At 31.5% G+C, this 23,172-nt stretch overlaps 2 protein-coding genes, 1 long non-coding RNA gene and 1 other non-coding gene across 4 annotated transcripts; all 4 read left to right on the top strand.

Annotated features, from left to right (window-relative positions):
• The first annotated feature begins 2,230 nt into the window (after window positions 1-2,230).
• Window positions 2,231-2,443, top strand: LOC148768131 (small nucleolar RNA U3). Its single transcript, XR_016033699.1, has one exon. It is a non-coding gene; the product is annotated as a small nucleolar RNA U3 (small nucleolar RNA).
• A 6,064-nt stretch (window positions 2,444-8,507) lies between these two features.
• Window positions 8,508-11,162, top strand: LOC105974132 (non-specific phospholipase C6). The gene is made up of 3 exons (XM_012999199.2): window positions 8,508-9,724; window positions 10,335-10,511; window positions 10,621-11,162. The coding sequence occupies exons 1-3, from the start codon at window positions 8,635-8,637 to the stop codon at window positions 10,923-10,925; spliced, it is 1,572 nt and encodes a 523-aa protein (XP_012854653.1). The 5' UTR covers window positions 8,508-8,634; the 3' UTR covers window positions 10,926-11,162.
• Window positions 11,163-12,028: 866 nt separating this feature from the next.
• On the top strand, window positions 12,029-13,711 carry LOC148768130 (uncharacterized). Its single transcript, XR_016033650.1, has 2 exons — window positions 12,029-12,388; window positions 13,423-13,711. It is a non-coding gene; the product is annotated as an uncharacterized LOC148768130 (long non-coding RNA).
• Window positions 13,712-14,359: 648 nt separating this feature from the next.
• On the top strand, window positions 14,360-16,039 carry LOC105974133 (thylakoid lumenal 17.9 kDa protein, chloroplast). Its single transcript, XM_012999200.2, has 4 exons — window positions 14,360-14,774; window positions 15,289-15,409; window positions 15,511-15,580; window positions 15,699-16,039. Exons 1-4 carry the CDS (start codon window positions 14,446-14,448, stop codon window positions 15,923-15,925), a joined length of 747 nt encoding a protein of 248 aa, XP_012854654.2. The 5' UTR covers window positions 14,360-14,445; the 3' UTR covers window positions 15,926-16,039.
• The last annotated feature ends 7,133 nt before the right edge of the window (window positions 16,040-23,172 follow it).

Here is a 23,172-nt window from a genome sequence, read left to right as displayed (position 1 = left end):
TATATAATTGTAGTAAACTATAGTAATTCATAGTTATGTTCTGTTTTTTTACCCCATATTTTTAATCGATCAATTGTATACACACACGAATACTATATATATATATATATATATTTAATTTTTTTTAATATATTTTAACTTTTTTTTTTCAAATCAGTAAGTTAACTTTACTGAAAATAACTAAATGTAGTTACATGTAACTGTAGTAAACTATAGTAACTCGTACATGTACATGTTTTTAACTCTCTTATTTTCTAACTAAATGTATTTTATTTTTATTTATTTCTATAATACTTATTATTATTATACATTATTTAAAATAATATATATAAAATAATAATAATAATAATAATAATAATAATAATAATAATAATAATAATAATAATAATAATAATAATAATAATAATAATAATAATAATAATAATAATAATAATAATAATAATAATAATAATAATAATAATAATAATAATAAAAATAAGGCTCGCGAGCCGTCTCGTGAGCTCACGAACAACTAAAAACTGACTCGAGCTCGGCTCGTCAAAAAAACTTGAACTCGCGAACTCGAGCTTGAAAAACTCGAGTCTGAGTTCGAGCATTTTTCGAGCCGGCTCATCGAGCTCACGAATCGGTTCGCCTCATTTACCACCCCTAATCTCAAATGATCAATTGACTAATTTTCGAACTAAAGTTCTATGGGACGTGTATTGAATGCAATGTAATAAGCTAGGAGGATATGATATATACACTCCAGCTTGAGGAAGAGTGTTATGAATGAGGCTTTAAATTAGGTATTATGTTATCTCTATGCCGAACACCATTTCCATCAGAATATGCCGAACACCATTTCCATCTTTTTATTTCACATATATTTGGATAATAGTTAGGACAAAGTGCACTTTGCTCCTAGAAAATTCTAGTTTTCGCACTTTGCCCCCTTCAAATTAAAAAATGAGCATATCCCCCTTACAAATTTTGTTATAGTTGCACTTTGCCCTAAATAGGACTTTCCGGCGTATTTTTCACCCATTTTTTGTCTTCATATTTTCGCAATAATGGCGGCAACACCCCCTCACCCTCTGGCCCGTTCAAGGCGGCCCAGATGTGGCCATTCGCAAACCCCCACGGCCGCGGCGGCAGAGGGAACACTGTGCAGGCTCCAATGCAATTTATGCAAGGTTCAACTACTCCGACAACCTCGATTTCCAAGGCGGAAGATCCAGCCCGTTGCAGCTTGGATCGATATTGATGCAGCATCAAAATCAGAACTCATCTCAGCATTTGAGTTTTTCAACAATATTAATATTTAGGAGGGATTGGTGAAATGACGAAAATGCCCTTAAAATTGATGAAGATATGAAAAACCGGTGAGAAGTAGGCCGGAAAGTCCCATTTGGGGCAACATGCAACTATAACAAAATTTGGAAGGGAGAGAATCTCATTTTTAGATTTATAGGGGTGAAAGTGCGAAAACTAGAAATTTCTCGGGGGCAAAGTGCACTTTGTCCTAACATTTATAAGTATGAAGTAAGTAATGTTATCTAACATATGAGATAAATAATGTTACCTAAAATATATAAGTAAAATATGAAATATGTAAAAATCTTGTGGCCCCTCATATATATCATTGTTGCCGTCGTTGGAGCATCTATTGCTGATTTGCCGGCCTCATTGCTACCAATGTATGTGCTATCGTTGATTTTGATCTTGATTTTGATATTGATATGTTTGTACCCGCTATCGCCGATTTGCATTCTGATCTGATGCCCGAATCAGACTTCAAGTTAACTCTTCAAACGATTCCAAATTGGGATTGAGTCCGATTGTTAGTGCTATCTAATGGAATATTTATCTTTGTAACAATTATATAATAACAATGTACGTTTTATTACTCTTTGATTACTTTCACATATGGATTTTTTATACTTTAAAGTTGTTTGGCCTATTTGAGTTTTTATTAACAAACTATATGTATGTGTATATACTGGTAATATATAGTTTACTTGTAATAGTAGTTGATTTGTCAATATTGTAGAATGTAAGTTATTAATAAATAAAACATAAATGAATAAAATTAATTCCTTGAGAAATTGTTCAAATAACCTTGGAGAATAACATCTGTTTAATTAGTGGAAAAAGTGAATTAATTAAGTTTGCCCAGAGTTAAATCCCACATTGGAAAAATACTAAATAATGAAGACGTATTTATACAGCTAACGCAGCACTCATGGACACGACCTTACTTGAACAGGATCTGTTCTATAGGCTCGTACCTCTGTATCCTTGACTTCTAATGAGACAGGAAACTAAGTCTGGTGGATGAACCAGGTCTGCTCGACCAGAGCGTGATTAATAGACTCACTGGCTCGGCCCAGTTGACTCAGTAGAGGATCGTTCTCGGCTAGCTTTGGCTGGCCGGGGTGGTCGAGCAGCTGTCTGACAGACTTCTTAACTTTTTAATTACTTTTTTTTATTAACAAATGACACAAAGAATTATTACTTTCGCCAAAAGCGAACACTCGTCCACACATAAACTCCGCTTGAATGCCAACTTGAAGAGCTTTAATGACACCTAAGCTATGCTGCACGGACACGGATATGCGGATACGGACTGGGTGATACGGTAAAAAAACTAGGATACGGATACGAGGGGATACATGTAAATAAAAAAAATATAGGGGTATATTTATAAATTATAGAAATACAGTGGTATATTTATGAATTGTAAAAAATATTTATAAGTCGCCAAATCGTATAAGAGAACCCGAACGTGTGCCAACTTGAAGAGCTTTAATGACACCTAAGCTAGCACGGACACGGATACGCGGACACGGCGATACTTGGATACGAACACGATGATAAGGCATTTTAAAAAAACTAGGATACGGACACGCGGTGATACATCTAAATATAAAAAATATAGGGGTATATTTATAAATTATAGAAATATAAGGATACATTTATAAATTGTAAAAGATATTTATAAGTCACCAAATCGCATAAGAGAACCGCTCACCCTTGTTGCTCGTGTTATTGGTCACCGTCGTTGCTACAATTTTGGAATTTTGGGTGGACTCTCAAAGAAAACAAAGAAAAAAAATAGATTTTTTTTTATTAGGCTCTCTCTTTAAACATAAGAGCCGTGTCTCAACTTAATAAAAATTGCGGACAATGCCCGACAGGGGTGTCCTACTTTAGTGATATTACAACATGGATGTCCGAGCCTTGTCTGGGCGTGTCCGAGTGTCCAGGAATCGAATACGGGGACTCTTCACCTTCTAGAAGTGTCCGTACTGCATAACACCTAAGCAATCTCCCTCCGAAACAATGTAGTCCCATCCCTTTCGATGTGCACACTGCGACGCAAACAAGGCAGCATGTGCCTCACATTTTCCTCCACCAAAAGATAACCAGGGTAGAGTCTCGTCGCCCACCAAATGCAAGAACCGTGAGGGTCACGCACTACCATCGAGATAGTGTAACAGAGCTGACCAAAGGGAAGCACATCATCGACATTCACTTCTAGATATCCCATCGGAGGGGGTGACCAAAAGGACGAATCCTGGTTCCGGGCCATAGTGGGCTTCGCGACCTGGTGTGAGCAGAATTCATCGAGGTACCACTTCTCCCAGGCCTCAATATCTTCCTGCTGAGCGTCGACGTCCTCATGCAAGGCACTATTACGGTTGCTCCAAGCCTTTCCACGTGATAATAATATCAAGACGGAGATTATAATCTGACAAGTTCCGAGCAATTAAAGAGATTCAAGCCAGTTCCAATTAAAGGAGGTGTTCGATAGTGTTGTCGTAGCACTAACCTTGGGTGGATTAAAGGGGAACACGATGGTAGCTCAATGTGCGCGAGTAGGTGACCTTGGTCGGAGTCTCTGCCAAAGGAGGAGCCGCAGAACGACTGAGTGTTGCACCTGCAAGGATAAGAACACGTAAACTAAGGCAGGATTGATCCGGCAGAAATCCTCCGCACTCAAGTCAGGCGTGTGGATTACAAAAGTTGTAGAGATAATACGAGGAGTTTGTCTTGTTTGAATAACGAACGTACCTTAACAAATGAATCATAACATTTATTTATACCGAGTTTGTCGGGTTGAAATTAATTGATTGTAATTGTCGGACCCAAACATTATTTGAAGGTGATTGGGCCTCATTTGTAGTGCCTCTAAGATTGAACTCGTCACCTAGTAAATTAAGAAATTGTAGGCCCATTCAACTGACCCGATTAGGCATATCAATTAACTAATTCCACCAGGACATTTAACAATCATACCTAAATCTTACTACTAAATTGAAATTACTTCTCGAGATCAGATTCTTTTTGGAAAACGAGCCAAAAATAAAAGGTTAGTTATAAAAAGGAAGTTAATGGGTACCTAACCAAGCATCTTTATTATTTTAGGTTTATGGACTATATCTCTTTCACCAATAAACTCATTCCTTTAATATCTTATATATAAAAGAAAGAAACGCTAGGGCAACCCTAAGAAACCCTAATGTCATATTTGTAATTTTTTTTCAATTTTTATCAAATTTTTATCTCCTTAATATTATTTTCGAATTTTATCATATTTGTATCCCCTAAATATTATTTTTTATTTTTATCAGATTTTTGTCTCCTAAATATTATTTTTTATTTTTATCAAATTTTTATCTCCTAAATATTATTATAAATAATATTTTTTTAATTTTATCAATTTTATATCTCCTAACTATAATTTTAAATATAATTTTCAACTTTTAGCAGATTTTTATCTCCTAAATATAATTTTCGAATTTTATCAAAGTTATATCTCCTAAATAATATTTTAAATATTTTTTTCGAGTTTTATCATGTTTTTATTAGTTTTTTATCTCCTAAATATTAATTTTGTTTTTTTATCAGATTATTGTCTCCTAAACATTATTTTCGATTTTTATCAAATTTAATCTCCTAAATATTATTTTAAATAATAATTTTGATTTTAATCATATTTTATCTCCTAAATATTATTCTAATTATTATTTTCGTATTTTATCAACTTTTACCTCATTAACATTATTTGAAATATTATTTTCGATTTTTATCAAATTTTTATCTTCTAACTATTACTTTAAATTTTATTTTCGATTTTTATCAGATTTTTATCTTTTAAATATTATTTTTTGATTTTTTTATCAAATTTTTATCTCCTAAATATTATTTTAAATATTATTATCGATTTTCATCAAATTCTCCTAGATATTATTTATAATAATCTGATTTTCGATTTTTACAGAAAATGGTAAATAAATCTGATTTTTATCCCTAGCGAATTTTGTGACATCGTTTTACATAATGTCTGCAACATTTGAATTTTATTTCTTCCCTACCTAAGGCTTCTTCTTTTGGTAACCCGACTTTAGATTTTGTTTTTTATCTTCTTCATCCTATTGACCGTGTGGCAATTAGTTTACATCTTTTTCCATCATGGCTTATCGGTAATTTCATTTTGTTAAATTATGTGTTTCATTAATTTATACCAAAGTTTTCAAAATTTATGTATAACAATTATTTCATTTTATATGTTATTGGACATGTTATTGAAATGGATGATTTGAGAGAATTAACCAAAAATGGGCGGAGCCATAAGCTATTGGAAGTCGACCTTCAAGACTTATTGTTTGTATGCGATATTTAATTTATTGTTTATATTTATTTTTGTTTCTTAATTTTCCAATTGTTAATTCCAGTGGCAAAACAACCTGAAAATGAGGCAGTGGAGAAGGGCTTAGTTCCGATGCAAGATGTATAGATGGCCTTTTATGTTGTCGATAGTTTAGTTTTGATTATGTTAACTAAGTTATTAAATCTAATTACTTTTAAGCTCAACATAAAAGACATAGTTGATGATTTTTTTCCTGGTTCAAATTTTCAATCTACTGGTATTAGCTGATTCAATTCATTTGGAAAATTATTCAATAGTAAAGTTATTTCCTTTTTTTTGTGTGTAGTATACTTAATGATGTTCCAGTATAATAGAATTTTGATCATACGATACATCAAACGTTTGTTTATATTATTACAACATCAAAACAATGCAATTTGTTGTCCCGTGCATCGCACGGGTACAATTACTAGTTTGTTATAAATAAAGAAAACATTCAAGTATATGACAATATTACCCCCAACCCTTTATACTCAATTCTTAATTGTAACCTCAATTTAATTAATTTTGTCCACAAAAATCCAATTTTGACCACAAAAGTTCAATTTTGACTTTTTTTTTCCAAAACATTTTTTTTTGCCGCCGGATTCCGACATTGACTTTTCGATTTTTTTTTTCCTCCGGATTTTTTCGCCGGTCTCCGGCGTTGACTTTTCTTTTTCTTTTTTCTGGTTTTCTTTTTCCGCCACCGGATTCCGGCGTTGACCGTCGGTCTCTGGCGTTGATTCTTTTTAGTGTTTTTTTTGTTTATTGTTTTTTACGTCCGCCGCTAAAGGTTGACCGTAATTGTGCTATCAATGGCAGTAAATTAACGTAATTATACTGTCAATGACAATATATTAACGTAATTGTACTGCCATTGACAATACATTTATGTAATTGTTCTGCCGTTGACAGTAAATTAACGTAATATTATTATTATTATTATTATTATTATTATTATTATTATTATTATTATTATTATTATTATTATTTGTTTTTTTTTGTTATTTATTTTTAATTTTGTTTGATTTGTTGACAAGTCAACGTAATTATATTACTGTCGTTGACAGTAAAATAACTGTAAACACAATAATATTACTGCCAACCACATCATTATTATTATTATTTTGGGTTTTTGTTTTGTTTGAGCTATTCACAGAGTAACGTAATAATATTACTGTCTATTATTGTAATATTACAGTAAACATAATAAGTCAATAATATTAGTGTGGTTGACGGTAATATTACTGTTGTTACAGTAATATTGTTGTCAACCACATCAATATTATTATTTTGTTTGGGTTATTTTGTTTGTTTGAGTTATTCACGGAGTAACGTGATAATATTACTGTTTATTATTGTAATATTAATGTGGTTGACGTTAATATTACTATTGTCGGTAATATAACTGTTGTTATAGTAATGTTAATGTCACTCACAGTAATATTAATTCTTTTGGCTTTTTATTATGTTTTACATTTGTTGAACGGTCAACATTGTAATATTACTCTATTACACAATAATAATGAATTTTGTTGTATTAATATTACTGTGCTAGAGATTAATATAGCAATATTACTTTGTTAAACTGTAGTTTAGTTAATTTTACTGTGTTTAACAGTAATATAGTTAATATTACTGCCAGTCACAGCAATATTGCTGTTTAAACGAAAAAAAAAAGTTACAGAAGGAAAGAAAATCGAAAAAGTTTTACGCCGGAATCCGGCGGGAAAAAAAAAATTTGAAAAAAAAAAGTTTTGTGTCAAAATTGAATAATTTGTGAAATTTGGGGTCAAATGAAGTTAAATTAAGTTAATGATGAAATTGGAGCATATTAAAGTATGAGGTGTTATTTTAGTCATTTACAAAAATCTGGACCATGTGTGGACTTATTGATAAAGGAGTTTATTGTCTGGATCTCTTTATGAATAAGTACCCATTGATGAACTTATTTGCAATGACCCCTTATGAAAATTGAAACTAAACCGTAAAGAATCTTACCCTAGTGATTAAATTTTAATTTATATATTTGGATTATAAATCTCAATCTATAAAATTTAAAAAAAACTAATATTATATAAAATATGAATAATACTACATTATTAAATTTTACCATGTAGTACTATATTTTCTTATTTTGTATTAAATTTATTATTTTTTTTCACTTTTGAAATAATATCCCGTGCATCGTGCATCGCACACGGGAAAAAATGCTAGTATTTATAAATATAAAAAATCCAAAATAATTGTGCGAGAGTAGGGATCGGATAAAGCTTATCATGAAGTCAACAAACTCACTACCGAAGAATAGGGTGCACCGAAACAAAGAAAAATCCCACATAAATCCTACAATGCAGTGAGTGCCACTTTGACCACGTTTCACCCCATTCACCCACTCATTCACTATTGTAATCGCTACATTCGCTAAAATACACTGGATGATTTTGCACCTGATTCTGCACCGTTGATCTACACATAATAATATAAATTCATGTATATGATGAGCATGTACAATATAATGTCCTTTTAACAAACACGAAGTAACTAAACCCCTCTCCTCTTTAACCACACGCAAGATATAAAATAGCGTTTTTATAAACAAATCATTTGTAACGAACTCGACCTAAAAAAATGCCGACGGAGTAATGTATTTATCTAAATAAAAAAAATCAAATTATCCAATTTCACCAAAGGCATTCATATCAAGATTCATGTAATCTATGTCCTTATTGTAACCCGTGAATGCTACGTTGTAACACAGCAAGCCACTGATACATTATATCATATTATATCATATATATTTATATATATATAGAGTTGTTCCACTTTCGTCCAAACAAAAAGACAAAAACATTTTTCTTATTTATTTCATTCCACCCATTACTCACATTCCTTCTGCTACAGACTCTACACCAAAAATTAAAAAAAAAAAAAAAAAAAAATAGAATCAAGAAACAATGAGGCCAATTTTCTTGATTTTGCTGATAATTTGCAGTGTTTTCCGACCAACCTTGCAGCAAAAACAGCCCATCAAGAACGTCGTCGTTTTGGTGCTGGAGAACAGATCATTCGACCACATGCTCGGCTGGATGAAGAAATCCGTCAACCCATCAATTAACGGCGTCACCGGCAAAGAATGCAACTCCGTCGCATCACCGAAATCCGACACCAAACCCGAAACAACAATCTGCTTCTCCGACGACGCCGAGTACGTGGATCCGGACCCGGGCCACTCGTTCGAGGCAGTCGAGCAGCAAGTATTCGGATCCGCGTTATCCGCATCCGCATCCGAACCCAAATCCATCCCATCAATGTCGGGCTTCGTGGAGCAAGCACTCAGCATGTCGGAAAACCTCTCCGCCACCGTAATGAAAGGGTTCCGGCCCGAAAACGTGCCCATATTCGCTTCCCTGGTAACCGAATTCGCCGTGTTCGACAGATGGTTCTGCTCGATACCGGGCCCCACACAACCCAACCGCCTCTTCGTCTACTCGGCCACTTCCCACGGGTCGACGAGCCACGTCAAGATCCAGCTAGCCAAAGGGTACCCGCAGAAAACCATATTCGACTCCCTCCACGAAAACAACCTCGACTTCGGAATATACTTCCAGAATATTCCAACCACCCTCTTCTACCGAAACCTCCGGAAACTGAAATACGTGTTCAAGTTCCACGACTACGATCTCAAGTTCAAGAGAGACGCTAGGAACGGGAAGCTGCCGAGCCTCAGCGTGATCGAGCCGAGGTATTTCGATGTGGTCGGGTTTCCGGCGAACGACGACCACCCGTCGCACGACGTGGCGAACGGGCAGAAGCTGGTGAAGGAGGTCTACGAGGCGGTTAGGGCGGGCCCGCAGTGGAACGAGACGCTATTGGTTGTTACGTACGATGAGCATGGTGGGTTTTACGACCATGTGCCGACGCCGTACGTTGATGTACCGAGCCCGGATGGGAATACGGGTCCCGAACCGTATTTCTTTAAGTTCGACCGGCTTGGTGTTCGTGTGCCTACTATTATGGTCTCTCCTTGGATCAAAAAAGGAACTGGTATGTGGTAAAAAATATTCATTTCATTTTTTTTATTATTGTTTTTGGATATATGTATTTAGTGGTGGAAATCAGACGGATTCGGATTAATTAGTAGTTTTCTAAAAAATCCTTTTTTATTTTGAAAAGGAAAAGAAAGATTACAATTTTGTTCCTGAAAATTTTAGAAAAATTGAAAATCAAAATTTCGGCAATTGGAAATGAAAAACTTTATTGTAAAATAAGAAATTTTGGATCGGAATATAATCTCCAATTGAAATTTTATTTTTTGTATTCACCTATAGTATCGGAAATCAAATTGCAAACCGGAATCTGATATGTATTCCAATTTTGTCACAAATTATCTGAAATTGGAATTTTCGGAATTCGGAATGAATGTTATTGTTCTAAAATCGGAAATGTTTTAGAAAGTTGAACATTATCTGCCTCTATATTTCGGAAATGCCATTCCAATTTCCACTCCTATATACAATAAAGTTGACTATGATCTGCCTCTTTTATGGCTGTATAAATTCGAAAATGCGGAGTTTTTTTTTTTAATTTAAAATATAATATCACAATCTCTTATATAAATGTCATACTTTTGATCTTGTTTTGATTTCGTATGCAGTAATAACAAAGCCGAAAGGGCCGTTTCCGAATTCCGAGTACGAACACTCGTCAATTCCGGCAACCATAAAGAAAATATTCAACCTCTCATCCAATTTCCTCACTCACCGGGACGCTTGGGCCGGAACATTTGAGCAAGTTTTCGATCAATTAACCTCCCCAAGAACCGATTGCCCAGGTAGTAATAATAATAATAATCATCATTATCCAATTAACTCAATTCATAAAGACAATAACATATATTAAAAAACTTTATAAATAAATAAAACAACTTAATTGTGTTGCAGAGGTTTTACCTGATGTGACTCCTTTAAGGAAGACCGAGATCGATGAGAATAGAGACGTGTCAGAGTTTCAGAATGAGGTGGTTCAATTGGCCGCAGTTTTAAACGGCGATCATTTTTTGACCGGATTTCGTGATGATGATGTGGCGAAGAAGATGAATGTGAAGGAAGCACATGAATATGTAAGAGGTGCCGTTTCGAGATTTGTAAGAGCGAGTAAAGAGGCTATCAAATTGGGTGCAGATGAGTCCGCCATTGTGGATATGCGGTCTTCTTTAACCACTCGATCCTCCTCGATTCATCACTAGACTCTAATCCATCTATACATCTCTTCTTTTTTAATTGTTTTTTTTTTTTTATTCATGTCCATATAGTAGTAATTCTTTGGTAGTCCTATCTTGAAGTGATGGTTTTGTTTACATTGTTACATAAGAAGCTTGAAATGTTGCGAATTTTACGCCAACCATGGAATATCAACTCAATGTCTCACCATGGTGTTGCAAACGATGGAAATTTGATGAAAATTTTGAATTCATCAATTTAGATCGATCCATATAGTTTCGATTTCGGAGTAATGTTAAGCATTCCAACTTTTTATTGTTTTCATCTTTTTTCGGTTAACATTTGGATCGGAATTGGAAGCACATACAAATTCATCGAAAACTATGAATGTTTCCAAAAGTATATTCATAATAGGGGTAAGTTCCACCTATAGTTCCGCGAGGTTAGGTATTATTACAGGTAGACCCCCTCTAGTTCGAACATATACTTCCCCAAGGTTAGGTATTATTTTCGTTAATTTACGGAAATCGAAAATTCCACTCCAATTTTCACCATCATGTAATATAAAAAGATACTAGGGAATTCAAACTTTAAACTGTGAATTAAGTTTTATTTATATGATTGATTGAATGTCCGACCGTTGGTCCTTCACTAAAATAAGTATGAAAACTTGTAATTTATGAGATGTTATATCTGATGAAGTGCACCGGGTGGTTTGCATCATAAATCAACATAAACCACCCAATAATATGTGTTTTTATCGCAAAGATATGATGCAAAACCAAAAAGGATAAATTACAACCACCTCCCTAAGGTAAAGTTTAATTACGACCACGCTCCTTATTTTTGAGAATTTACATCCAGCCTTTAGTGGTGGATGTAATTATGGGGGAAAAAAAAAAGAGGTTTTTTCATAAATAAACCTTACCTTAGGGTGATTTTAATTTGGGGAAATGTGGGATAACCCCCTAGTTTTGAAAATATATATGGATAGGTCCTATGTATTTTTCTTGTCTAGTCAAAAACCCAAATTCTAAACTTAATTTGATAGACCCCCTAGACAAATTAAAATACCCGTTTTACCCTTTTAGTTATAATTTAAAACCCTAACTCCTAATCTTTTTCTCCCACTCCCTTCCCCTTTTTTTGTGCAGTCATTTTCCCTCACCCACTTTCTCTCTCTTCATATCTCTCTCTCTAACTCTCTCTCTCTCTCTTCTCTTTCTTTCTCTCTCTTCATTTCTCTCTCTCTTCTCTTTCTTTCTCACTCTTCATCTCTCTATCTTTGTGGCTGCCCACAACCCCCGTCGTCGCGGCTAGCTCCCCCACCATCTTACGTCGCCGCCGTCGCTGCTCCCCTCACCTCCTTGCGTTGTCGCCGTCGCTGCTCCACCACCGCCTTGCGCCGCTGCTCCGCCGCCGCCTTGCGTCGCTGCTCCGCCACGGCCTTGTGCCGACCGTCGTTGCTCCTCCCATCGCCTTGAACTCGGTACTAAACCTCACTTCACTTTTTAAGTTATTTTTTTGATTTATGAATGTCCATCCATTTTTAATTTATTTTTTAAGATCTGAATTTTTTTCACTATTTCACCTTATTTTATTGTTTTTTTTTTATGAAAATCAACTAAATTCAAAAATTTTAAATTGTGGTCCGACGATGTGTAGTCAGATCTAGAATTTCAGATCTGAAATTGGTGGTGTTCGATTTGTATATATTTACTGCATTTATATAAAAAAAAAACACAGATCTACTATGTTTTTGGAAATCTGTGAACAATTAATATTAAAATATTTTTCTTTGGGTTAATTTGATTTTTTTATTATAAATCATATGTAATTTATTTTTTTTGTTTATTTGAAGATGATTCGAAATGCCTAAAGTGTGAGAGCTTTGTTTGTCTGTAATGAAAATTTAACCAGTAGTGGTTATTTACATGGGTGATTTGAGGCAGGTGAATATATATACAGTTATATATAGTCAGTCACATGTAGTCATGTATAGTCATGACTACATGTAACTATACATGACTATATATAGGACTTGTAGTATAATATAGTCATTTGTAGTCGACTTTAGTTCAGTAAATTTATCAACAAAAACAATCATGTTTTTTTGTATTTTTCATACAATTTGATTTTTTATTATAAATCATATGTAATTTTTTTTTTTTTTGTATTTATTTGAAGATGATTTGAAATGCCTAATGTGTGAGAGATTTGTTTATCTGTAATAGAAATTTAACCAGTAGTGGTTACTTACATGGGTGATCTCAGTCAGATGAATATACAGTTATATTTAGTCATATACAGTCATATATAGTCAGTCACATGTAGTCATGTATAGTCATGACTACATGTAACTATACATGACTGTATAAAGGACTTGTAGTATACTATAGTCATTTGTAGTCGATTTTAGTTCAGTAAATTTATCAACAAAAAAATCATGTTTTTTTTGTATTTCTCATGTAATCTAACTCGCATGTTCCATTTTGCTATTTAACTCGTATATTTTTGTTGCAGGTTTTGTTTTTATTATAGTTTTATGACATGCAGAGAATAAAATTCGATGAAGTGCCTTTGTGAAGTTGGATTCATGCTACAGTACTCCAGACTTATGCCACTTATATAACTATAGATAATTGTATATAACTATAGTCACGTGTAGTAACATATATTTATATGTATGTTATGTGTTTTTTAATGTATGGTAGTGGGTGTTAATGTTTTGAAGATTATATGCACGTGATTGTGTTTTTTCATTTTTTTTTTTTTGGTTAGTTGATTTATAATATCAAGATTAAGTTGTGAATTTTGTTGTTGGTTTAGATTAATTTTGGGGTAAAAAGACAGTATATGATTACATATAACTATACATATGACTGTGGTATACTGTAGTCATATATAGTCAATTCGGTACAGTAAATTTATCAAAAAAAAAATAAAAAAATTAAATATTAAAAATTAAAAAATTAAAAAAAAAAATTAAAAATTACAAAAATTAAAAAATTTAAAAAAAGTTTAAAAATTAAAAAAAACAAAAAAAAGTAAAAATTAAAAAAATTAAAAAATTAAAACAATACAAAATACCATATATATATATAAAAAATAATAATAAAATAAGAATTTATATTTTTTATTAAAATAATCTATAAAAATGATAAATGCAGGCCCAAAATGCTAAATGCAGTTCAGCATTATGCTGAATGTGGGGGCGGAAGTATTGAATGCAGTTGGGTGAAAATTGCACTTAAGGGCACAATAGTACTTTTGCATCTCCAGGGGGCTATCTCAAAGGAAGAATTTTAGTGGTGGACCTATCCCTATATATTTTTCATTCTAGGGGTGTATATCAAATGGACCCTTTTAATTTACCCAAAAGAAATTGAAACCCAAAAGGCCCGGCCCGGCCCATCACAATGCTTCAACTATCACGACTCTTTATTCAAGCCGAAAAAACGCTTCTCAAATAACTGAAAGAAACTACCAAGACTCTTTTTTTTTTTTTTTTTTTTCTCTACTCTCTCTCAATCTCATCTTCCAAACATGATACTGGGTGGTAACCTTCTCCATCATATTTCACCTGCACTCCCCATTCCCAAACCCTACTCCACTAAATCAACCTCTAAATCCGCCATCACTTGTAAGAACTATGATTCTCCGAAGAAAAATTCTTACAGTTTTGGCGCGAATTCAGGAAGACCCATTGCCATTTGGTCCAACAATAACATAATCTCTCTCGCAATTGCTGTGGCCCTTATTTCACCGCTGCCTTGTTCGGCAATCCCTTCTCTCAGCTCCAAACCCTTTTCGCTTCCTTCGACAACTACTCCATTTTCGCAGGCGAAGAATTTGCCTACTGGATTGGAGAATGGGTTATTTCTATGCTCACTTTTTTTTTTCTTTTATTCTTTCTTGTGGGTTTATTGGAAAGAGTTTATTCCAACTAGTACCCTTGTGTTATATCGAATTGTTAAAAAGTATTCCATTTTATTTTAATGGTAAAAAAAAAAACCCTATGATTTAGTTTCTTTTAGCAATTAGTACCCCTGGTTAGGGGTTGTGTGCTAAAAAAAATGAACCATAGGGAATATTTTGCTAATAAACTAACATAGGGGTTGTGGGCAAAGGGGTGTTTCGGGAAAATGTTAGGAAGAATCGAATTTGTTTGATTGTTTATCCTTGGAGATTAAATTTAGATTTGAGTGATGTCTTGTTATGTAATCACCTTATATAATGCCCCAATAGGAGTGACGACGTATAGCGAGGTTTATCAAAATCGATTGAACTTGAAAATGAATAAATTTGCCGATTTTGAAACTCCCATTTTGAATATGCCGAGAGCGATTGATTTAGATAGCTTGTGAAAATTATGTTGTTTGATTGCAGAAAAATCAGACCTTGCCCTTCAATAAACCCCAGCTGTGTTTCGAGCAATCCCAAGTCGTCGAATTTTGCATTTCCATGGAGTATACTAGGAGGTTCTTCTTCAAATACCGCTGCCATTAAGGTTCGTCATGCTCGTTCTTTTAATTAGTGCCTCCTGTTCTTCTGTTGAATTTTACGGGCCGACTAATTAAACATTTGAATCGTTTCGTTCAATGCTACAAGCAATTGCAAGATGCACTTGAAAAAACACAGAAAGACGTCAAGATTCAGCTCGTCGAAGATACACCAAACGGTAAAAATGCATGGCGTTTATATTATATTATTTTCACATCATAGTTAAACGTTACCCTGCGAAAAAAGTTTTTTTTCTTCGTATTATGTATATATAAAACGGGATAAAATAAATGCAGGGCAATATCTGGAAGCTGAGGTGGATGGAGGAGGATTTGGTAGAAGGGATGTTCTAGAATTCTTGGTGAAGGGAGATGTGGTTACGTTTAGAGCAATGGCGACGAAAGTTACGTATGTGTACCCTTTCACAACGGCATTAGGTGACTCGAAAGGTCAGGAAGAAAGAATGAAGCTCATCGTTAACGAGTTAGGCTGGTTTGCTCCGAGTTTTGATTCCATGGACTAATTATTTATAAGCTCATCTGTATACTGTTGGTATATATCTTAATTATTCTTCGGCTTTTATGTTTTGTAAATTTAATATACATTTCTCAATTTGATTTACATTGGACACAACTCACATATGATAAGTACTTCATCTTTTATTTACAAACAATTTATCAGCTACCATAGCCTAATTTACCACCGAAACAAAAAACATATATAGCTAGGATAAAGACTAATTTACAAACTACAAGAATTAGCATAACTAATAAAGCAACTTAGATAACAAATTGGAATCATATTTGGACCAATCATTAACATCAATGGCAGCGACATTGGCGTCAATGAAGGCGGCAACAACGAGGGACACGTTGGCGGCAAGCAACTCAAATAACAAATCGAAGTCCTCTTCGAACGAATCATTTTATTCCGGTGGATGATCTTGTTCAGAGGTAGCAGCAACCATGGCGGCAACGGAGGCGACATTGGCGGTAAATGAGGGAGAATTACACTTTTGGTCCCTCATGTTTGACCCAATTCCACTTTTGGTCCCCGCTGTTCCAAGGTGAACAAAGTTCACCCCCAATGTTCAATTTTAAACACTTTTGGTCCCTGCTGTTACATGCCCGTTAGCAAGTAACGGAAAACACTATTTTAAGGCCAAAATTCAAATTTATAATTTTTTTGGGATGAAAAATATTAGAAATTTAAAATATACTACTTATAATTAAATTTTTAATAATAAAAAAAGAAATTAAATAAACAGATTATTTTTAAGTACTTAATATTATTTTTAATTATACTACTTAAAATTTAATATTTTTATAATGAAAAAATAAATATACTAAAAAAAATATTTTTTTATTATATGTAATATTATTATAATTGTACTACTTATAATTTTTTTAGTAATAAAAAATTAAATCAACTAAACAAATATTTTTAATTATACCTAATATTATTTTTAATTATACTACTTATAGTAAAAAAAAATTAATAATAAAAAAAATTAATAATAAAAAAGAAATTAACTAAACAAATTATGTTTAATTATACTTCAAATTATTTTAATTATACTACTTATAGTTAAATTTTTAATAGTAAAAAAAAGTTACTAAACAAATTATTTTTAACTACATTTTATTTTGTTTTTAATTATACTACTTATAAATAAATTTTTAATAATTAAAAAATAAATTAACTGAACTAATTTAATTTATACTCAATATTATTAAAAATTTAATTATAAGTAGTATATTTTAAATTTCTAATTTTTTACCAATCCCAAAAAAGTTTTAAATTTCAATTTGGCCCCAAACTAGTGTTTACCGTTACTTTCTGACGGGCATGTAATGGTAGGGCACCGAAAGTGTTTAAAATTAAACCTTGGAAGTGAACTTTGTTCACTTTGGAACACCAGAGACCAAAAGTGGAATCATGCCAAACATAAGGGACCAAAAATATAATTCTCCCCGATAAATGATGTAAAATTTGAGGCAACGGGGCTAAATTGTTTGCAAAAGGGGTGAAAATTGGTTGCAAACAGGACGAAATTCGCAGCAGGGGTTCGGTTGTATCAGAGCCAATAGGGGCGACTACTGTCAAGATGCATGTTGTATGGATGAGAGAGCACTCCATAATTTGTATAGTGAATGTTGCATGAGTCACACGTGAATTTGTCCTTCTTCAGACACTATGAATTATTTCTTCAACACCTAATTTTCTCGAGTCTTTACGCTTTTATTATCTTTATTATCTAAATGTCTACATTTTTCCTTCATTGGCATATAAATGAAATCATATATGTATTTATACTAGATGCTTTTATTATCTAAGTGTCTACATTTTTGCTTAACTGGCATATAAATGAAATCCTATTTGTATTTATACTAGATGCTCTCCTATAGATGATGATGATTGATTTAATCATACATTTTCAGTGGCTTTTTAGAGCACTATATAAAATTTGTAGGTACATTTTAGAAGCTAACTACAATGGCTAGGTTTTTGTGGAATTCTTAAAATTTATCACACACCCATCCATTTATTTAAATATTATTTTCTAGTATAATATAAAATAAATGTATGATAACTACAAATAAGCCCATCAATAGGTACTTATTCATATAAGGGTTCAGATAAAAAAGTACAAAAGAAATCATACATTGTTCAGAAGTTTGTAAAAGACTAAAATAGCCTCTCACATTTTAATATGCTCCAATTTCATTCTTTAATTTAATCTAACCTCAATTTGACCCCAAATTTCACAAATTATTCAATTTTGTCCTAAAACACAATTTTATGGACATTTCGTTCGTCGTCGTCGTGATTTTTTTCTTTCTTCCTGATTTTACCGCCACCGGTGTTGATTTTTTTGATTTCTTTTTTCATTTTTTTCTTTAACATCTTTTTGACCCCATTTAAACAGCAATATTGCTGTAGTTAACACTAATATTAACTATATTACTGTTAAGCACATTAATATTAACTATACTACAATTTAACACAATAATAGAGTAATATTAATATGTTGACCGTTCAATAAAGACAAACATAATAAAAACCAAAAGAAGTAATATTGATGTAGTTAACAATAATATTACTATCATCCACAGTAATATTACTGTCATCCACAATAATATTACTGTAACAACAATAATATTACCGTCAACCACAGTAATATTATTTTGTTTACAGTAATATTACAATAGTAGACTGTCTACATTATTATGTTAACCGGTCAACAAATCAAACAAAATAAAAAAGCTAAAAAAAATAATATGATGTGGTTGACAGTAATATTATTGTGTTTACAATAATTTTACCATAAACGACAGTAGTATAATTACGATGACTTATCAACAAATCAAACAAAAATATAAAGCGAAAAAAATAATAATATTGTTGTGGTTGACAGTAATAGTACTGTCAACAATGTACTCTCATCGACACTATAATTACTGTGAATAACAGTACAATTACGGTTAACGTTCTATAAAAAATTTAGGGCAAAATAAATAAACACTAAAAGAAAAATCAACACCGGAAACCGGCAGCCGAAAAAACAGGAAAAAAAAATAGTCAACGCCGGAAACCGGCGGCAAGAAAATATTTCAAGAATTAAAAAAAAAAATCAAAATTAGATATTTTTTGGGAGGTCAAAATTGATTAAATTGAAGTTAAATTGAGGTTACAATTAGGAATCGAGTTTAAAAGGTTGGGGGTAATTTTGTCATATACATTAACTTTTCCTTTATTTATAATACATCTTGAAGGGGTGAGGTGGTTGGGAGACTTATGCACAAAAACACATATATTATATCTCAAAATCATGGAACCTTCAAATTAAATGGGTAAATAGCACTTAACCCCCTTGTGGTTTGGACATTTTGCACATGACCCCCTTATGGTATGAATTTACGCACATAACCCCCTTGTGGTTTTGACATTTTGCACATGACCCCCTTATAGTATAAAATTAGGCACATAACCCCCTTGTGGTTTTGAAATTTTGCACATAACCCCCTTATGGTATGAAATTAGCACATAACCCCCTTGAATAGAAAACTGAAAAGACTAAATTACCCCTATCAAGTCAAAAAAATTGTTTTAATTTAAAAATAATTATTCTAAAATAAAAGGCTTAATGTACTTTTTTGTAAAATGAGAAATATAATATATTATTGCGCTTTTTTCTTTAATTTTACTAATTATTGTACGATTGACAATTTATTCGATTTTAAAAATCAATTTGAAATTTTTTAACATTATATTGTCATTAATTATGATTATAATATTACTATTTGCTATATAATATATTATATTATAGCTATTATCAAACTTTAATTTTTTTTAAGAAACAAAGTCTTTATTCTTTTGATTCTTTTGGAAAAATCTAAAAAAAAATATTTCTCTAAAGTTGGAATGAAAATTAAATTTAAAAAAAAAAATATGTGCGGTAAAATAGAAAAAACACAATAATATATTATATTTCTCATTTTACAAAAAAATACATTAAACTTTTCATTTTATAGAATAATTATTTTTAAATTAAAACAAGAATTTTTGACTTGATAGGCGTAATTTAGTCTTTTCCAATTTTCTATCAAGGGGGTTATGTGCTAATTTCATACCATAAGGGGGTCATGTGCAAAATTTCAAAACCACAAGGGGGTTATGTGCCTAATTTCATACCATAAGGGGGTCATGTGCAAAATGTCAAAACCACAAAGGGGTTATGTGCCTAAATTCATACCATAAGGGGGTCATGTGCAAAATGCCCAAACCGGCGGCAAGAAAATATTTCAAGAATTAAAAAAAAAAATCAAAATTAGATATTTTTTGGGAGGTCAAAATTGATTAAATTGAAGTTAAATTGGGGTTACAATTAGGAATCGAGTTTAAAAGGTTGGGGGTAATTTTGTCATATACATTAACTTTTCCTTTATTTATAATACATCTTGAAGGGGTGAGGTGGTTGGGAGACTTATGCACAAAAACACATATATTATATCTCAAAATCATGGAACCTTCAAATTAAATCCTAAATTGAGTTGCCTAATATGTTAGGGCATCTTCCACCCATCTCCATATCCCATTTTTTTCACCTAATTTAGGTGTTTTTAACCTCCCAACTTAAATCACTAAATCGGCATTACATCTAAAATTATGATGATTTGGTTTTAGTCTCCCATTGTGGTCAAACCACATATCACCATATTACCAAGTCCTATATTTTCCCCAAATATTTTGGTGAAGAAATTTGCAACTCCTACCCTACCACCATTTTACCATTTTTTCACCAAATCCTATTTTTCTATCAAATATAAAAATTAAAATACGATGTGGTGTGATTAACACCATTTTATAATTAGCATATAAAATTATTATATTAACTAATTTCATGTGATTACCAATTTATAAATATATTTATAGAAAATATATTAGTGTTAATTAATGAATTAGTGTTCATAGATAAATACATTTATTATTATTATTATTATTATTATTATTATTATTATTATTATTATTATTATTATTATTATTATTATTATTATTATTATTATTATTATTATTATTATTATTATTATTATTATTATTATTATTATTATTATTATTATTATTATTATTATTATTATTATTACTAAATAAATATAAATATGTTAGGCCAAACAAGGTTGTAATGAGGCCCCTTTGACCTTCAAAATTATCAATGCAATAATTTGTTTTCGTCAAAAAAATGTTGTAATGTTTTTTTTAAATCGCGTTGTAATATATTTATGCATTTAGTTATGAAATTATTGTTTATGTGTGGTTTTATTATTTGCATAATAATTTACGTTGATTTTCATTCATGTTTCAATAATTTTTGAAAATTTAATATAATTTTAAGATTATATAATCAATAAAATTATTACTTATAATCGGATCTATAATCGATATTTTTAAAATTAAAATAGACTAAAATTATGATTAATATTAAATTGACAATTTTGTGCTATATTTTGTGAAATATCATAGGAGACCAAACCAAATGCTATTATCTATAAACAGAAAAATGGTGAAATATTATTATTTTGGGAATGGCTTAATTTCACTTTGCACCCTCGAAATATAACATTTTGGCACTTTGCACCCTCGAAAAATAATAATAGCACTTTGCACCCTCAAAACACAATAAATCATTCACAATGCACCCCCAATTGAATAATAAAGGTAATTTCATTTTTCATTGGTGTTTTTTTTTTTCGGGGTACAAAATAAAAACAAAATGTTTTTTTCTTCAACCTCAAACCTAATTTCGAGCGGACAAAGTGCGAAAAATAAAAATTACACGTGATTATTTAAAAAAAATTCATTTTCTTACAAAAGAAAAATAAAAAAAAAATAAACTTTTATCACTAAATTATTCGATTGATGGATCTTTTATGTAACTGTTTGAAAATATTAAGTGAAAATATTTGGAAGAAAATATGATTTTTAGATAACTTGATAACGGAGTAGCTGAATGATTTTTTTCGTAAAATATTTTATGTTGATAAAAAAAATATATTTTTTAAATATGTTGATGAAATGTATTTTTATTTTTGAACTTCATAGTTTCAAAATGATTGATGAAGAGAAAAATATTTGACATTTGGTGTCCTAAAAAATATCACTAGAAATATTATATTTATATTTTTTAGCTTTAAAAATTCATTTGGTGTGCATTATGCATGATTTATTGTATTTCAAGGGTGCAAAGTGCTATTAATTTATTTCGAGGGTGCAAAGTGCCAAAATGGTATATTTCAAGGGTGCAAAGTGGAATTAAGCCAGAGGAATTATGTCTACACACACGGTAAAAATAAACAATCACGAAATCAACCTCATATGTGTCAATTTCAATATTGAACAAGATATAAACTGCATTAATAGTTAAAATAACATAGAATATAGTTCACACTTCACATATTACAGTAAAATCGTGACAACTAGAAGCAATCAAAACACACAAAAATAAAATCACTAAAAGGATCTCTAATTCTGTTTCAACTTCAAACTCCAGCTTTCACTCGATTTTAGTTTTTCTTGAACTTTCTATCCTCTTTCAGCTATATCACCTGTCAAAGCAACCAAATAAAAAATAAAAAAATTCAATAATATGTCAAACCTGAGAAAATTAATAAAGTGCAAAAAACTCAAGATAAATAAAAAATGATAATTCTAAACATAATACATTGGCAATCCAAATAAGACTGTGATACGATATACTAAATCGTTTAATTATTAATTAGTTAGTATTTTATTATTAATTAATTATCATAGTATATTTATATTAGATATAGCCGTATGTTAGTTTAGGGTTAGGATGATTAGGAGGATTATTTAGTATTTAATTAGTATAGGTAATTATGTTTTCTAGTTAGATTAGGATTCTAGGGTTTTATTCTCTATAAATAGTCGTATTGTGCTAGGGTTTTATAATGAAGAGAAATAATAAAGAAGAGTTTTCTTACGTTTCGTAAAGAATTCTAATGATACTCAAGAGATCGCATCAGACTGACGCTACAGTTAAAATCTTGTGTGAATCAAAACTTCGGATGAATACTAGCACTTAAAGTATTTCTCCAATAATCGAGAGGAAAAAAATGTGAATTCCGGAAACACTCAAGCAAAAAAATTATTTTGTCACAACAAGTCTTCATAGAGAGAGTGTTGACTTATGTGGTGTAATTCATAAACCTGAGAAGTGGTGTGGAGAGATGAACATCAATTCTTACTACACGT

This window comes from Erythranthe guttata, chromosome 9 (assembly GCF_056151865.1).
Source record: "Erythranthe guttata isolate IM_541 chromosome 9, IM_541, whole genome shotgun sequence".
Taxonomy (NCBI): domain Eukaryota; kingdom Viridiplantae; phylum Streptophyta; class Magnoliopsida; order Lamiales; family Phrymaceae; genus Erythranthe; species Erythranthe guttata.
Note: the sequence above shows the minus strand (reverse complement) of the source record. Positions and strands in the feature narration are given on the sequence as shown.

Bases quoted from the DNA above. Each gene is read 5' to 3' on its own strand.
- LOC105974132 (XM_012999199.2), top strand. From the start codon at position 8,635: ATGAGGCCAATTTTCTTGATTTTGCTGATAATTTGCAGTGTTTTCCGA. The intron at 9,725-10,334 runs GTATGTGGTAAA...TTTCGTATGCAG, and splicing joins TTGGATCAAAAAAGGAACTG to TAATAACAAAGCCGAAAGGG. The intron at 10,512-10,620 runs GTAGTAATAATA...ATTGTGTTGCAG, and splicing joins CCCAAGAACCGATTGCCCAG to AGGTTTTACCTGATGTGACT.
- LOC105974133 (XM_012999200.2), top strand. From the start codon at position 14,446: ATGATACTGGGTGGTAACCTTCTCCATCATATTTCACCTGCACTCCCC. The intron at 15,410-15,510 runs GTTCGTCATGCT...CAATGCTACAAG, and splicing joins CAAATACCGCTGCCATTAAG to CAATTGCAAGATGCACTTGA. The intron at 15,581-15,698 runs GTAAAAATGCAT...AAATAAATGCAG, and splicing joins CGTCGAAGATACACCAAACG to GGCAATATCTGGAAGCTGAG.